Source organism: Prionailurus viverrinus, chromosome D3, assembly GCF_022837055.1.
Source record: "Prionailurus viverrinus isolate Anna chromosome D3, UM_Priviv_1.0, whole genome shotgun sequence".
NCBI lineage: Eukaryota > Metazoa > Chordata > Mammalia > Carnivora > Felidae > Prionailurus > Prionailurus viverrinus.
This window is the reverse complement of record NC_062572.1, coordinates 9561887-9579776: the sequence shown is the minus strand read 5'-3', so window position 1 is coordinate 9579776 and position 17890 is coordinate 9561887. Positions and strand designations below refer to the sequence as shown.

The 17890-nt window shown below is 42.1% G+C and overlaps 1 protein-coding gene across 13 annotated transcripts in view; it reads left to right on the top strand.

The window, feature by feature from the left end:
- Positions 1 to 1142: 1142 nt before the first annotated feature.
- ATXN2 (ataxin 2) overlaps positions 1143 to 17890 on the top strand; it is a 127774-nt gene continuing 111026 nt past the window's right edge. For 10 of the 13 annotated variants that reach the window (XR_007145848.1, XR_007145846.1, XR_007145847.1 and 7 more), the window contains exon 1: positions 1309 to 1661. Coding sequence is in view for 9 of the 13 variants with exons in the window: in XM_047828038.1 (XP_047683994.1) it covers positions 1450 to 1661 (212 nt within the window). In the remaining 4 variants the exon portion in view is untranslated. Of the gene's footprint in view, positions 1662 to 17890 lie in introns of all 13 variants that reach the window. The other 3 variants (XM_047828035.1, XM_047828034.1, XM_047828042.1) reach the window with 2 other exon arrangements.

Sequence of the window (17890 nt, the reverse complement as noted above, 5' to 3'; positions counted from 1 at the left end):
GTAATTTTACTTAAAAGCCTAGATTCTTCACTCAAAAAAATTATCTGTTTGCTTCCAGTTTAATTGCAACACTTAAAAAATGGACTACTGTGCTGGCTAGCAATCTAAGTTAAAGTAAAACTTCTAAAGGGGTCAAGGTCTAAAGTTCGCACATTCTTGTGAGGTCTGCTCTGTTTCCACCACGGGAGACCCCATTATCCATAGCTCTACCAATCACGTACATTTCCTTTTGAGTCTCATGAATAAGGAAAAAAAGAAGTTCAAGTGAGGGAAAATGGGTTCAAATGAAGGTCAGATACCCAAAAGAGCTTTCTGGCTACTATGTTGCTGGGGTGGAAAAAGTAGGGTAAAGGTAACCAGATGTGGGTGGCCCAGGGAGGTTGCTCGACTCCAAACTTGCTAGTCTTGGCAGGGAAAAAAAAGGACTGCCTTTAGACATCCAGTAACGCGGTGAGAACCCACTGTGTGCCAGGTGCTGGGGATACAAAGACAACTATGGGATGCTTGTGTTCTAGATGCTTCTTACGTAGCAAGACAGTCTCCGCCCTGAAAGGACTCGCAGTCCATGCTGGAGGTTGCATCAGGTGGGGGTAAACACGGACTCTCCCAGCAGTCTGAAAACACTGAAAGATTACTGGGGGGGGGCGGGGGGCGGGGAAGAAACACTTCCCTCCCGTCCTCTAGACTAGGCCGGCCCCGAGGGCGAAGACAGACACGCCCTCCCGAAGGGCAGACCCGCCTCGAGGAGGGCGGATCTGGGCCGGGCCGGCCGCCGGGCCCTCACCCGACCCCCGCGAATGCGGCCCAGCGCGGCGCCCGCTCCTCACGTGTCCCTCCCGGCCCCGGGGTCGTCTCACGTTCTGCTTCCGTCCGACCCTTCCGACTTCCGGTAAAGAGTCCCCTTCCCGCACCACCGCGCCCACCCGGCGTCGCCACGCGGCGTCTCTGTGTGCCCGACCCCCGATGCGCTCGGCGGCCGCAGCTCCTCGGGGCCCCGCAGCGGCCATCGAGCCACGCCGCTTCGCCGCGGCCAGGTGGCCCGGGCGGCGCTCGCTCCCGCGGCCGGCGCGGCGGGGCGGGCGGGGCGGCGGCGGCGGCGGCGCGGCTCCGGGCCCGTATCCCTCCGCCGCCCCTCCCCCGCCCGGCCCCGGCCCCCCTCCCTCCGGGCAGCGCTCGCCTCCCTCCGCCTCAGACTGTTTTGGTAGCAACGGCAACGGCGGCGGCGCGTCCCTGCCCGGCTCCCGGCGGCTCCTCGGTTTCAGCGGGCCTCCCCGCCCCTTCGTCGTTCTCCTTCTCCCTCTCGCCGGCCCGGGCGCCCCCCCGGCCGCGCCATCCCGCGCCTCCCCGCTCGGCGCCCGCGCGTCCCCGCCGCGCTCCGGCGTCTCTTCGGCGCGCCCGGCTCCCGGCTGTCCCCGCCCGGCGTGCGGGCCGGTGTATGGGCCTCTCACCATGTCGCTGAAGCCCCAGCAGCAGCAGCAGCAGCAGCAGCAGCAGCAGCCGCCCGCGGCTGCCAATGCCCGTAAGCCCGGTGGCAGCGGCGGCCTTCTCACGTCGCCCGCCACCGCGCCGTCGCCGTCCTCAATCTCGTCGTCTTCGGCAGTGGCTTCCTCCTCCTCGGTGGCGGCGGCGAGCGCAGGCGGCGGGCGGCCCGGCCTGGGCAGGTGGGTGTCGCGCCCCAGCCCCCTCCGCTCCGGGCCTGGACTAGCCTGGGCCTCGCGTCCCCTCCCCCGCGGCCCACACCGTCGTCCCCGCCCCGTGACCGGCCTGGCTTGGTGGGGTGGGCTGGGGGCCCGCAGTGGGGGTGGGGCTCCCACTCCCCTCTGGAGCCCGGGGGTTTGGGTGGGGGCCGCTGCGGGATCCCTCCGGGAATGTCAGGTCGTGTCCAGTCTCCAGCAACATCCCCATCCCCTCCCCCAAACGGTCAAGATGGAAGGACTGGGCAGCCTCCCCCTCTCCATTTAAGTGTTTGGGAGGGATTCACAGGTCTCAGCATTTGTCAGTCTCTGTTCCTCCTTTAACCCCAACATGGAGGGGATGCTTGGGCAGCGCCCCCACCCCGCAGTTTAAATATTAACGTGAAATGGTCTTTAGGTTTTGGTTCAGTCTCTCGAAACTTGCCAACTCCCCCATTGGGGAATAACGAGGGAGGGGGGAAAGTTAGGGCAGCGTCCCCCCTGTCCGTTAAAGGGGTAGCCACGGGGCTCATCTGGAATCAGTAGGGTCTGTGAGGCGCCCCTAAGCACCCCCACTCTCTGTCCTGGGAAAGGTCGAAGAACCGGATTGAGGAGGGTAGTGGCCCCCCGCACCCCTCCGCATTTAAATCTAACACGGCGGCGGGGGCTCCCGGACGCCTCTGGAATCGTCGGGCTCCGTGCAGTCTCCCGCAGCGTTCCGCCCTCCCCCACCTGAGGAAGGGGTGGGGGAGTGCCCGGCCCCCTCCCGGCCTCCCTCCTTCCCCCGCAAGGCCTCTCCGCCGCGGGTGGTGGCCGAGCCGCATTGCTGTTTCGAGGCCGCCGAGGAGAAGGCGCCTTTGAATAGTGGTGGGCGAGGGCCGGACCCAGGCGTGCGTCAGAAGTCCAGGCCAGATTGGGGACATAAGGGGATGGTGGTGGGTGGCAGGGAGCGGGCACGGTGCATTTTCCCCAACCCTCACCCCAATTTTTGAAATTTCGAGCGGAGAGGGATTGCAGCTGGGGACGTGGTGGGGTTCCTAAAGGCAGAAATGCAGGTGTTTACTTGCGTCGTCTCCCCTTACCCCCACCATGCACCTAGGTTTGTGGTAGGGACTAGGATCTCTGTGTTGTCTCAGTTAACCGGGTCTGACTCCGGAGGGTGTGTTTGTGCGGGAAGGCCTGTTGGGGGTGTGTGTGTGTGTGGGGGGGTGGTGGTGGTGGTGGTGGTTGTCAGTTCGTGTTTCACGAACTAAGAAAAAATGCTTAGTGTTCAAACGGGGCAGCAAATGTCAATAGACTCCATTCCATTGTGGCCAGTGTCCTTAACTTGGGGAGTGCCGCCAGAGCTCACCAAGGGCACGCAAGACCATTTCCCTTGTGCCCCGAGCCCATCCGTGTTGCCGGCACTACCGTGCCTTCGTTAGGCCTAGGCGGGGTTGGCAGATTCGACGACGAGGGTCCTCCCTAGACAGACATCCTGGGCTTTAGAAGGTGGGGTAAGAGGATTTTTTTTTTTTTTTTAATTTCATGCACTGAGTTTTCTTTTTGAAAACAGGTTTTCAGCAATCTATTTCCAAAGAATTCTCATTTATGATAGGAGAAGTTATCCGTCAAGATGAATCAGAGCTGATTTTTAAGGAATTGTGCTTCCTTCTAGGGAGGGGGAAGGGCCAACATTGGTTTTTTTTACTTCTACCCTACCCACACACCCAGAGTCGCCCCTTCTCTGAACCACCCACAAACGTTAACCTGGTCCAACTAGTTCAGATGAAGTGCTTATTTTCCCAGCTCTTTCACTTAGGATTCTGTAATTCCGTTTCCCTTTTTCACTGGCATCCGTAGTGAAAAATGGAAAAATTTTGTACATAATTTTTATTGAAAAGGATATCTTTTTTTTTCTTCTTAGGTCTCAGAAATTTGGCAGATATATCCAGCTTGTTCAAATAATTGAAAAATAATACTTACGCTTTTAAGTTGCATCAGCTCTCCTTAGGCTTAAAAATTTAATAATAAAGAATTGTTCCGGAGTGGCTTAAGTGATCAAAAAAATATGGAATGTTTTAGTATCAAAGATCTTTTTCTGTTTCTTGAGGCTTCACGAACATCCAAGGTTAATTTAAATTCTTCCTTGCTTTAAGTTCTTTTATTTGAGACATAGATTCTGGCCCTTAACTCATTTGGATAGGTAAGAGATGTTTTTATTCTTATACAGGATTTTAAAGGTACTTGTAGAATTCCTTTTGATTTTGAACTATTGTTCCTGGGTTCTTTGTAAATTAATTACAATTTCTAGAGTCTCCTCACGTTACGTTTGTGTGTATCAGCAGTTAAAATACGTATCTGGGGCCAAAGGTGAGGAAAGAAAATGCAGCTTTGGGTTTGACATGTTGAAAAGTAGTAAAATATTCTTGAATGTCTAGAAATTCACATGTCGTCTTTAAATAACATTTCATCATATTTGACTTTTTTTTTTTTTAACTTGAATAGTGGATTTTCATGGCTTTCAAAAATGTATTCTGTCTTAAATTGTCATGTATGTTTTAGAAGGTGGTTTTATATTAGAACAACATACCCATAATATTAAAGTCTGCATTAATCTAATTCTTATTTTTGCCTTTTACATTTTCATGTTTATGTGGCTTTAGCGATTATGTATGTTATTTGTGTTGTTTTTTTCTCCTTAGCATTGTGTTACAAACTTTTTTTAGGTTTTTGGTTAACCATTCTCCTATTGTTGGAATTTGGGTTTCCACCTTTACTATGCTAGATAGTGGTGCAGTAAACATCTTTATACTAATAGCTTTTGGCTTCAGTCTAATTATTGCCTTAGAGAAAGTTCCCAGGAGTGGTTTTTACTAGGTCAAAGGGCTTCAAGATTTTTATGGCTCTTGCTAGCTGTGCCGTATTACTCTTCAGAAGACTTGTATTAGTTTCCATTGCCAAGAAGGTGGCTCTTCTATAGAATGGTTTCTTTGTCAAACACTGTGGGGGATTTTCAAGGGAAAAGTTGCACTTACTGTCAAGTGAATACGTTATTAAGTGCTTTTGTTAGCTACCTGATTATTTATACTTGAGTTTGAATTTGGTTTCTCTGAGGACTTAATGAAATAATATATGGGAAGATGCTTTGAAAACAGTAACTGTTAACACTAATGAGGATACATGGTTTATCTATTGTGCTCATACTTCCAAAGACTCAGTTACTAAGTAGAGGAATGAAAGTTCTGAGAAACTTGTTCTGAAGCTTTTGTTGTTGTTAATCTCCCTTATTCATCTAAAAGTATTTTTTATTAGTTGTTAGCCAGTGACCAAGCTATCTTTGTTAACTTTCATATAATCTCATGGCACTATTGGGAATTATCACTGGCTAACCCATATCTCTTCTACTCCCACATTTTCTTCCCTATTTAAAAAAATAATGGGTTTACAATTCTGTTACCCCATTCCCAATCCTAAATAATATAACATTACAGTTTCCTTGGATACAGGATTAAATGTGAATAAAAACTTATTTTAGTAATTTTCAGCTTAGTACTTTCATTGCTTCTTTCTCTGAAGGCATTGCAACTTGGAAATTATGCTGCAATATAGTGTAATTTTTCATCGTGCTCCACTTAAATATTTGCAAGATACTCATCTTTTAAAATATTTCTTAGAAGAGCCTAAAAACTTTGACATCATTGAACACATAAAATTATTGAAAATCTACCTACAGGCAGTTATAAGTGCTTGGGATATGCCAGTGAATAAAACAAAGATAGCTGCTTTTCTGGTGTTTACAATTTAACGTAATGAACCAGACAATAAACAAGAGACATTAAATTAGCACACTAGATCTGATATTAGGCAGGAGCTCTGGGGGATTAGAGGAGAACAGATTAAGGGTATAATATGGGAATGTGGGGAAAGGAAGTGGGATGCAGTTTTAAATGGGTTGGCAAGGCTTCTTTGAGCAGGTAACATTTGAACAAAGTTTTGAAGGTGAGGTAGTTAGCCATTTGCTTTTGATCTAGATTAATTAGTCATATGGCCCCATTTGTAATTTATAAGGTTTAAACTGCATCATCCTTTATTAATTCATTCTTTTACGTGTGTATTGATAATAATGAAATTTGTAGTTGGACCAAAAAAAATTAATTGGCATTTAGGTCATCAGAGGTGAGCTATAGAAGGCTATTTATTGAAAGGTGTACATTTTTGGTTTTCTACTGGGCTTATTTATTTTAACCTAATTGGCTTAATTTTCATTCTCAGTACCTAGAGAAAAAATACACTTTTTAAGTTGGGCGAACACCTACATCAAATTGTCTATCTTTGTCAAAAAAGTAATCCTGTAGTTGCTTAAAGATACTGCATTTGAAAAGTCAAAACCTTCATGGTGTATTTTCCATGTCTAATTAGACCGTTATAATTTTACACAGGGGATGTTAACTCATATCATAACTATTCAATAGCCATATGTTTTGACTTAAAGGAGGAACTGATTTTTAAAAAAAATTGTTTTTGGTCCTATAGCTGTGTTAGAATTTACTTTTACCATGGCAAAGTGTGTTTTTATTTTGTAATTCTTATTTTTTCCTGGTTATTTCTTATTTCATTGAACTGTTTCACCGTTGAGAGATGTAAGGCTAATAGGGCACTGCAGTGCCTGGGTGGCTTAGTCGGATAAGCGTGTGAACTCTTGGTTTCAGCTCAGGTCATGATCCTCTGCATTGGGCTGAGGTGGGCTGAGCTGCCAGAGCAGAGCCTGCTTGGGATTCTCTGCCCCTTCCCCTGCTCCTTCTCAAAAGAATACTTAACTAGGACTTAAGAATGTAGAATAAAGGAGGTTAAGGCATTCATAGAAGTCAGAGAGAAAACCGGTCCTTGGTTCTTACTACAAACGTTTCCAATTGACTAAAGGCTGTGCAACACTCCATTAGAACAGAGAAATGGCTGTGGGGGAAGCCAAGTCTGCAGGAGAGGGATAGCTGGGCTGGAGGCCACAGCTCAGGTCCAGGACGGCAGGTTAGTGCATTCACCAGAAAGCACTTGCTTTCCAGTCTCTGGGATGCTGAGGATTTCCTTAGATAAGAGCAAAGTGTTTTTGTTTTTGTTTTTTTAATTAAAAAAATTTTTTTTAAATGTTTATTTATTTTTGAGAGAGACAGAGGGTGAGCAGGGGAGGGGCAGACAGAGGAAGACACAGAATCAAAAGCAAGTTTCAGGCTCCAAGCTGTCAGCTCAAGAGCCTGATGCAGGGCTTGAACTCACAAATGGTGAGATCATGCCTGAGCCAAAGTCCGATGCTTTAACTGACTGAGCCACCCAGGTGCCCCGAGCAAAGTGTGTTTTTATACCTTGAAAAAGGTGTTAAGTTTTTAGAAGATTTTTTTCCCTGGAATTAAAATTTTCTATTTTGGGTAGTGATAGTATTTTGGTATCCTATAAAGAGTTGAGCCTGAACAAAACCCTGATTTTGTAGCTATTTCAAATGAACGTGACAACTTTGGTGGACATGTAAATAGAGTTTATTAACAGGCCTGTCTGCTACTGTATCTTTTTAAGTGAAAGTACTTGTTTCTGTTTGTTTGGTTTTTGGTTTGTTGTGAAGCATATCTGGGTCATCTATGACTGTTACCCTACCAATGTTTTAGGTCAATACAGTGGTCTTTTTTAGCAAGAGTGTTACTAAAATAAAAAAAGTAGAAAGCTCTTTCCTCTTGAGGTCTTTTTGCTTCCTTAGATGTTAGTCTTAAAAAATAGGGATGTTTTTGTCAGAAAATTTACTCATCAGTGAATGTGAAGCTGGTATCAAGCCTTTGAAAGGTTGTAGCATCTTAATCTAGAATTTTAACGTTCAAAATTTTAATTTTGAACTCCTAACGTTTCCTTGCGTTACTTATGCTTGGGAGAAGTTCGAGCTGTATCTTAATGTGTTTTCTGATATCCTTAAAGTATATTTTTCTACTCAAAAAGAATGTCTTATGCTTTTGAATGTTCTTCGTACAATAGTAGTATTTTCCATTGAGGTGCTTGCCAAACAAAGCACATTTGCAGTTTTGTAGGCAGTGGTGTCATGAACCACTTCCCTGTTATTTAAAATGCCAATTAATTCAAGAGATTTTTATATCTCTTATATATATTTAATATATGTATAAAATTTCATACTTTGTGATTGGAAGATTTGTAGAGAATGTGGTCGCTGATCTGCAGGGGATCTTAAGCTGCCTGAGTATAATGGAGATGAGAGATGTATTTGAACCAGTGTCCAGAACAGGTTTCTTCTCTTTCTTTTTTTACCTTCTTAAAAAAATTGGAGCATAGTTGACACATAATGTCACATTAATTTGAGGTGTACAACTTAGTGATTTGATATGTTTATGCATTATGCTATGTTCACCACAAGTATAGCTACCATCTGTCCCATTGCATCACTATTAAAATATCGACTGTTTTCCTTATGCTCTTTTTATTCCTGTGACTGACTTCATTTCCCCCCCTTCCCCCCAGAACTGTCAGTTTATTCTCTATATTTATAGTTCTGATTCTGCTTTTTGTTTATTCATTTTTTTCAAGATTCCATTTAAGAGTGGAATCATATGGTATTTGTCTTTCTCTCTCTGACTTATTTCACTTAGCATAATACCCTGTAGATCCATCCATGTTGACTCAACAGAATAGATTTAGTCTGTTTGTTTGTTTGTTTGTTTAATTTTGTGAGAGAGAGAGAGAAGGGAAGGAGAGAGAATCCCAACAGGCTCTGTGCTGTTAGTACAGAGCCTGACGCACGGCTCAATCCTGCGAACCATGAGATCATGACCTGAGCTGAAGTCAAGACTTGGACACTTAACTGTTCCACCTAGGCACCCCAGAACAGATTTATTCTTGAAATTAGTAGAGAAACAATCTTGTTACAGGTACTGCCTCATTTATATCTGAAAGTTCTGCCTCTTATAATTTGAAAAATAGTAAGTTGTAAATACTCATTGTAGAAAAGATTGCCGAGAATCAAAAAGAAAGCCCAAACTTCTTTAAAATCATCCACAATCTTTCTTTGAGTAGCTACTGTTGGAAGTTTGGAGTTCATCTTTTCAGACTTTTTATAAACGTATATATGATAAACAAGATGGAATCAAATGGTACCTACTGTTTTGGATTCAACGGTATATATTGTCTTTTAAAATATTTCCCTCACGCCTGGGTGGCTCAGTTGGTAAAGTATCTGACTCTTGATTTGGCTCAGGTCATGACCTAAAGGTTTCCAGCCCCAAGGCAGGGCTCCCTGCAGAGCCTGCTTGGGATTCTCTCTGCCCCTCCCCAGCTCACACTCTCTCTGCATCAATAAATAAATAAATAAATAGATAAATAGATAAATAGATAAATAGATAAATAGATAAATAGATAAATAGATAAATAAATAAATAAATAAATAAATAAATAAATAAATAGCTTAAAAGAATGTTTCTCTCCTAAAACTCTAGAATTTTAGAGGAGGATGAAGAAATAACAGAAAATCTTATTTTAAAGTAGAAGGGGAAAAAACCCTAAGCTTCGAAAAGTTAGGGGACTTGCCCAAAGCAACTTATTTGTAGAATTTTATTATATCCCTCTCTTTAAATAAACACAGACCTAGACGTAAACAAGATCATGCTGTGCATTTTACAGAATGCGACAACCACAGGCAGTCCTTGACCTTCAAGATATCTTTTTGTAACCTTGAGGTTTGGCTCGGTAAAATAGAAGGTCTGGTTCTTTATCTTTTTAAAAAAAGTACGTGTAATTTTGTGCATATGTGGTATGAAATCGACTTAAATGTTAAGTCCTTGGTTGTATTATTTTTAATGGCTTGGTATTATGAGTCTGGGGTTGCTTATGAAAATTTGTCAAAACTATTAACCTCAGGTTTTATTTGCTGAAAATTATTTTCAGTTGTGGTCATGTGAAAATCTGAAATTCCTTAAAAAAATTTTGTTTTTATTTAATGTTTATTCATTTTTGAGAGAAAGAGCATGAGTGGGATAGGGGCAGAGAAAGAGGGAGACACAGAACTCAAAGCAGGCTCCACGCTATCAGCATAGAGCCTGACATGGGGCTTGCATGAACTCTCGGGCTTGAACTCATGAACCGTGAGAACTGTGACAACCTGAACTGAAGTTGGACGCTGGACCAACTGAGCCACCCAGGCACCCCTGAAATTGCTTTTAATTTATTTTTGTTTTTAGACTTTTTTTTTTTAATATTTATTTATTTTTGAGAGAGAGAGAACGCTGATCAGGAAGAGAGAGAGGGAGACACAGAATCTGAAGCAGGCTCCAGGCTTCGAGCTGTCAGCACAACCTGACTTGTGGTTCAAACTCACAAACCCTGAGATCATGACCTGAGCCGAAGTCAGACACTTAACTGACTGAGCCACTCAGGTGCCCCTTATTTATTTTTATATATATATATATTTTTTTTCAACGTTTATTTATTTTTGGGACAGAGAGAGACAGAGCATGAACGGGGGAGGGGCAGAGAGAGAGGGAGACACAGAATCGGAAACAGGCTCCAGGCTCTGAGCCATCAGCCCAGAGCCCGACGCGGGGCTCGAACTCACGGACCGCGAGATCGTGACCTGGCTGAAGTCGGACGCTTAACCGACTGCGCCACCCAGGCGCCCCTATTTTTATATTTTTAAGGTTTTGTTTTTAAGTAATCTCTACACCCATCTTGGGGCTCAAACCCACAGCCCTGAGATTAAAGAGTCGCATGTTCCACGGACTGAGCTAGCCAGGCGCCCCTGGTATCCCTTTTAGTTTAAAAATATTCTAATGTGAATTGCTTATAGTATTAGCCTTGAAGTGGCTGTAAAATAACAATTTCATACCATGTTTAATAGCTAACTGCGTTTTGGGAACTGGATAAAATGGAATTCTATGATGGTGTCTTTGTAAATCCCATCAGTTTGTGGTATGAAACTTGTCGGTGATGTAATAATGAATGTGACTTTTATTAAGTATATAGAAACTTCAGAATGTTGTATTCTTTTAAGAATATTACCATGAGATGCTTTATCTAACAGTTTTGTCAGTGGTCAAATACTTTTGATTGCCTCTATGTTCTTAATGCGTTTTATGAATCAAACAATATTTTTAGCAGTAATCTTTGTAAATAGTCAAAATTAATCTTGATTATAGTTTTAGTTAAAGAAAAAGCTAGTTTTGTACTAAATTGTGCATTTTTCTTTTGGGTCTCAAAAACTTTTTTTGTGGAGATTGTGTAGTTATTTTCATTACTGAAATACACTTGATAATTAAGTAAAGACAAGACCTACAGTTTTTACATTGAAGCTTGTGGAGATTATAGAAAGGACTAGTTCTTCATGGCCTCTTTCAGAGTTTATTTGCTTTTACTTTACATGATTTACACATTGCCAGCAATAGAAAGGCAAAACTTTTAGAGGCAAACACAATGACAGCAGTGTGAAATAAAAATAGCATGACAGAAAGTTAAGAGATGAGAGAATTACAAAAAACAGACATGAGAACTAAAGAATATTTCATTTGGCTTTTAGTTACAATTCTATGCCTTAGTAGACCGAATCATTACTATTTCATAGCACAGTGTTGTTAGTTGATGTGCTCATAATAGTGACCTAAGACAAAGTTAAATTGCTTTTTATATTTTTCGAACTGTAGGTCATGACCCCTTAATAAAGTGTAAAATCACTCTAGTGGGTCATGACAAGCATTTTTAGAAAAATGAAAAAGAGTAGAAGATACTAGAATGCATTGCATCGTTAACTTCTGTTTGAGTTAACGTATATATACTGTATTACAATGTACAATGTAATACTTTGTTGATGTCACTGATTAGAGACACTGAGATACAGTAAAAGGATTGAGGAAGGGTTTTGTAGTTATATCTAAGCTGGGGTTGCCAGAATTAGCAAATAAAAATACAGGATGCTCAGCTGAACTTGTATCAACAGTGACTAATACTAAAGTATAGTGTGTCCCACATTGCATGGGACAAAATTATTCATTTATCTGAAATTCAGATTTAATGGGGCATCCTTTATTTAATCTGGTAACTTCAGTCTAGGGTAGAATCAGGGCTTACCCCTTGGTAACTAAAATTTAAGCTCTGTGTGGGCAGAAACTTGATTTTGTTTGCTACTGTGTACCAATCTTCTGGAGCAGTGCTTGGCTGTAGGTGAGGTGTTTGAATGATTGGGGCAAGTCACTCACTCTTGTGCTCTGTTTCTTTATTAAAAGGGGAAAAGAGTACCTTAAAAAGTGAGATTACTAAATTTCTGTTACATTCCATTCTTGGTACATAGTAAACTCTTAGTATGTTTGTTTGTTTGTTTGTTTTGAGAGAGGTGGGTGGGGGACAGGGGCAGAGAGGGAGAGAGAATCCCAAGCAGGCTCTGCACTGAATGCAAAGCCTGATTCAGGGCTTGAACTCAAGAACCGTGAGATCATGACCTGAACCAGAGTTGGATGCTCAACCAGCTGAGCCTCCCAGACACCACCCCCCCCCCTTTTTTTTTAGAAAGATTGTAGGGGGAGGGAAGGACAGAGGGCACAGGGAGAGAGAATCTTAAGCAGGCTCCTTGCCTGGTGCAGAGCCCCACATGGGGCTTGATCTTACGACCCTGGAATAATCATGACCTGAACAGAAATCAAGAGTCAAACACTCAACTGACTGAGCCACCCAGGTGCTCAGGTCTCAGTTGTTTAGAATCATACAGATTTGGAGTTGGAAGTGGCCCTGGTGGATTTTTAGTTCTCATTCTTTACACGTGAGGAAACTAAGACCACAGAGCTTATTTGCTAGAGTTCTCCCATCATTGGCTGCATGGCTGGCTTTAGAATCTTGTTCCCTTTTCTTTCTAATATAATCTATTTCTTTTTTTTTTAATTTCTTTTTAAGTTTTTATTTAAATTTCAGTTAGTTAACATGCAGTGTTAGTTTCAGGTGTACAAATAGTGGTACTAATAAGATTTTTAAGACTTGTTTTCAAAATTTGGTATTTATTCAGTAATGTAAGAAAAGATCCGTCTATCCAGAAAAAAATCATTGTCTAAGTTTTTCAGTTAGCAAAGCTTTTACTCTACTTTTGTTCTTTTTTGTTTTGTTTCATATGTTTCAAGTGAAAGTGTCTCTTCAGTCCTTTTATTTTTTTCTTCAGTCCTTTTTTTTTTTAGTTTATTTATTTTGAGAAAGAGTCTCAGAGAGAATGAGTGAGGGAGGGGCAGAGAGAGGGAGAGACCGAATTGCAAGCTGGCTCTACATCACCAGTGCATAGCCATGTGGGGCTCAAACCCACAAACCATGAGTTCATGACCTGAGCCGAGATCAAGAGTCAGACTTTTAACCACTGAGCCACCCAGGTGCCCCTCTTCAGTCCTTTTATTCATTTATTTATTTACTTATTTTATTATTTTAAAGAAAATTTTAATGTTTATTTTTGAGAGAGAGAGAGAGACAGAGAGTTCAAGTAGGGGAGGGCAGAGAGAGATGAAGACACAGAATCTGAAGCAGGCTCCGGGCTCTGAGCTGGGGCTCGAACTCACAACTATGAGATTATGACTTGAGCCGAAGTCGGGTGCTTATGCGACTGAACCACCCAGGCACCCCTCTTCAGTCCTTTTTTTTTTTTTAATAATTTAATAATTTTTTAAAATAATTTTAATAATTTTTTTATTTATTTAAAATTTACATCCATATTAGTATATAGTGAAGCAATGATTTCAGGAGTAGATTCCTTAAGGCTCCTTACCCATTTAGCCCATCCCCCCTCCCACAACCCCTCCAGCAACCCTCAGTTCTCCATATTTATGAATCTCTTTTGTCCCCCTCCCTGTTTTTGTATTATTTTTGTTTCCCTCTCGAGTCCTTTTAAATGAAGTTCCTCTGTAGTGTTTCTACCAGTCATTCCTTTCCTTTCTTCTGTGACTGTCCTGTTCCGATCCTTATCCTACATGGCAAGTAGGTTTCACTTTGTGTGCCAATTCTGATTGATTAGAGTGTTATGTAGAGCATTCTGAGATTTCATTTACTCTTGGGGAAGAAATGTGGATAGAGAAGGAGGTGAGGTGAGTCTTTATATCATGGGCGCCAGAGGGTATCTACTCACTGTAGCTTAGCAAGCATCCCAGTTGGTCTCTCTATGTCCAGACACTTCATCCATACTCCACGGCCCTAAGACTCTTCCCCAAACATTTTCATTATGTTCCATTTCTACTGAGAAACTTTTAGCGGCTCTCATTATTAGCTGAATCAAATCCAGACTATTTGGCCTGATAGCCAGGTCCCTTTACAGATTGTGTACACTGTATTTATTCTCCAGGTAAAGCAGATTATGCCAGTGTAGTCCTCTTCATCCTCTTAAACATAGTCTTTAATGGCTCAGCCCAGATCTTCTCTTGTAGTGTCTCACTGTATGTACCTTGGGAAAATGTGGTTCCTCCTGTGCTGATGTAGCTTTTTTGGCAGGTGTCATTCCTGTGGTATTGAACACACAGGGCCTTGTATTTAAGTGTAGCAACTCCTCCCCTCACAAACTTTCTCCTTAGAATGGACTCAGATAGGAGCAAAGCTACTTCCTAGAACAAAAGGGAGGTGTTTTGGTTTTTTTTCCTGGTTCTTTATGGTCATTTCATAGTCCACCATCCCTGTTATTTGTAAATTTTCTGTGTTTACTGTGTTTAAACTTAGTTTATTATTCCTAAAGCTGTCATTTTCATTCAACAAGTGCAGCAGCAGTGAGTATTGACAGTGCCGGTCGGAAGAACACATTTAACTATGGTGGAAATGAGAGATTGGGGCACTGGCTGCCCTAGTCAGAAGAGCATGTGACTCTTGACTTCAGGGCGGTGAGTTCAAGCCCCACAATTGGGTGAGAGATTTCTTAAAATTGAAAAAGATGAGAGATGAAAAGAATAGAGTATTAGGAAAATGATGGGTTGGGACAGGATGGGTTATTCTGAAGGAGAGAGAACAAAAAGTACCATGTCTAGTCAGTAATAATCCACCAAAGATAAAGAGAATTAATAGATGAAATGGAAAAACCTGGAAGTCCGCAGCTAATGGTGCTAATTTGGGAGAAGGCTAACATAGTGACGGTGCTACTGCTGGAACCCCAGTCAAGACTTGCAGATAGTGCCACCGACACACAGTCCTTGCATGTAGGGTCTGGGCTGCCTCCCATGGTATCGGAGAAGTCTCTTCAGAGAAAGTTATCTTTTGGGAAATGATGCCTAGTGGAATGTTCATATGTGGTCCTCCTGTCCAGACACATGGATAATACACAAGAAACTTAAAAAAATTTGTTGTTCAGTGCACTGTGATTTAGTTCAGATTGCTAGACAGGATTTAGTTAATCCTTATTGTGGTAGATTTAGTTAATCCTTGTTGTGGTAGATTATATTTTTAATTAGATATATTAAAATATGATTTACATAAAGTTCCCCCTTTTTAGCGTATAGCTCTTGAGTTTTGACAAACTTAAAGTCTTGGAGCAACCACCATAATTATACTATCACTCCATAAAGTTTCCTTGTGCCTTTTATCAGTCATTCCCCTTCCTTTAACCCTGGCAATTACTGATCTTTTTCCTGTCATCATAGTTTTATCTTTTCTAGAATGTCATACAGATGGATCCATACAGAATACAAGCGTTTTGTGATCGGCTTCTCTCACATACCATAATGCTTTGAGATTCTTTTGTGTTACTGCGTGTAATAGTACTTTCTTCCCCATAGTGTGTGTGTGTGTGTGTGTGTGTGTGTGTGTGTGTGTGTGTGTGTGTGTTTTATTTTGAGAGAGAGCACGAACAGGGGAGGGGCAGAGAGGGAGATACAGAATCCTAAGCAGGCTCCAGACTTGGAGTGGTCAGCACAGAGCCTGACGCAGGTCTCCAACTCTCAAACTGCGAGATCATGACCTGAGCAGAAGTCAGATGCTCCACCCACTGAGCCACCCAGGCGCCCCTCTTTCCCAGAGTTTTGTTCATCAGGTGTTGGACAAGTTGCAGTTTTTGGCTATTATGAATAAAGCTGCTATGAATATTTGTGTACAGATTTTGTGTGGTCATAGTGATTTCATTTTTCTTGGTTAAATACATAGAATTGGGATTGCTGAGTTGTATGACAATTTAGTTTTAAAAGTAACTGGCGAACTGTTTGTTAAAATGCCTGTCCTATTTTTCCCCTCAGCCGTGTATGGGATTTTTATTAATTGCTCTAATTCTTGGCAATACTTGGTATGTTAATCTTTAGTTTCAGCCATTCTAGTGGCTGCGTATTGGTATTTCATTGTGGTTTGAACTTACATTTCCTTGATACCTAATGATATTGAACTTCTTTTCCTGTGCTTGTTCGCCATTTGTATATCCTCTTGGGTGAAAAGAAACTATTTGTGATCTCACTTGTTTGGAAGTAAAAGTTTCTGTATTTGCATTGCCTTCTAGGTTTATTTTAGAGCATCTTGAGGACAGAGACAAGTCCCTAGTATAACTTAACAAGCATAGTAAGTGATAAATTGTGTATTGACTGTATGAGCCTTGGTTTCATTGTTAAGCAGATGAGTTTGCTGTCAAGGAAACGTTGTCACTTTATAAAGGAACATGACATTTGTTTTATAGGCATACCAAAGTTAAACTATTCTTTTGAGTATTTCCTGTTTGTCAGGTTCTGGGGATACAGTAGAGAACAAGCCAGATGAAGCCTCTTCCTTCCTGGAGTAGGGGAGACAAGGCAGAAAGTTCAAACTGCTCCCTCATAATATGTTTGAGTTGCTGATGCTTGCTTCTATCTTATAAAATATTGGAAAGCAGTCTTTTAGATAAGGAGAAGAAAACATACTGGTTTCATCAGAAGATAGGCCCTCTTTGGGTGCCTGGGCGCTTAAGCGTCTGACTTAGACTCAGGTCATGATCTTGCAGTTTGGGAGTTCAAGCCCCGAATCAGCCTCTGTGCTGACAGCTTGGATCCTGGAGCCTGGTTAGGATTCCTGTGTCTCCCTCTCTCTCCGCCCTTCCCTGATTCGCGCGCTTTCTCTCTCTCTCAAAAAATAAACATTAAAAAAAATTGAAAGAGAAGATAGGCCCTCTTATCTATACTTTTTTAGTAATCTAGTTTGTTTTATTTTGGAGAGAGTGTGAACTGGGGAGAGGGGCAGAGGGAGAGAGAGCATCTTATGCAAGCTCCACACTCAGTGCAGAGCCCAACGTGGGGCTCCATTCCACAATACTGGGATCATGACCTGAGTGGAAATCGGGTTGGATGCTCAACCCACTGAGCCACCCAGGTTCCCCAGTATTTTTTTTTTTTTTTAATTAAGTAAGCTCTACACCCAACGTAGGGCTTGAACTCAAAACCCTGAGATCAAGAGTTGCAGGCTTAACCAACTGAGCCAGCTAGGTGCCCTGCGTAGTCTAGTATGTTGCTGTTTACTCCTTGTAATGCTTTAGGGGTAGCCACTGGCTAGCCACAGAAATCAGTAGGTTTGAGAATCCTTGTTGTCTAAGCTTGTGAAAGCTGATTAGGGTCATAAAGGAAAGAGGGGGAAAAGTTACTAGTGGAACTCACCTTGAGCTTCCTTTTCTGCTAGGGCATATTCATTTAGTATAAGTATAAATAAGTAAAGTATATGTATTTTTTTATTACTTGATTATCACGCAGTCCTGTTAGGTAATCTGTTGCCCTGTCACATTTTACCTGTGTGGAAACTGAGGCCCAGAGAAGCTAAGTAAGTACGTGTTTAAATTTACTCAGCTAAAAGGGAACAACGATGGAATGACTTAATATTGTTGTAATTAGGATCTCTGAAAAGGTATGCAAGTGAGAACAGAAGAAAACTGGTAATGGATTTAAGGAATGTTAAAATTAGTTTCTTACTTTGATTTGTCAGGAATTTGAGTCATTAGCTTGCAGTTCAGAGGCTCCTTAGGATGAACAATGGGGAAGAAAATGAGAATTTGCATTTGTGACAGAATTTAGTTATTCAGTCTGTAAATGTTATAGGAAGTCTGCATATTTTTAACCCAGTCTAAAAGGTCAGAGAATAAATAAGAGCTTCTGTTTATAAAACCTGTTTTCCTATGTAAAATACATTAGGAGAAAACTAGCATTTCTGAGCCAAGTGGTGAGTAGTAGCCATTTTTCTGAAAAAAGTTTAGGTATCTGTGATGTGGAAACAGTTTATGGCGAACTTTCTATTTATAAAATGATAGCTCCCATTTATTC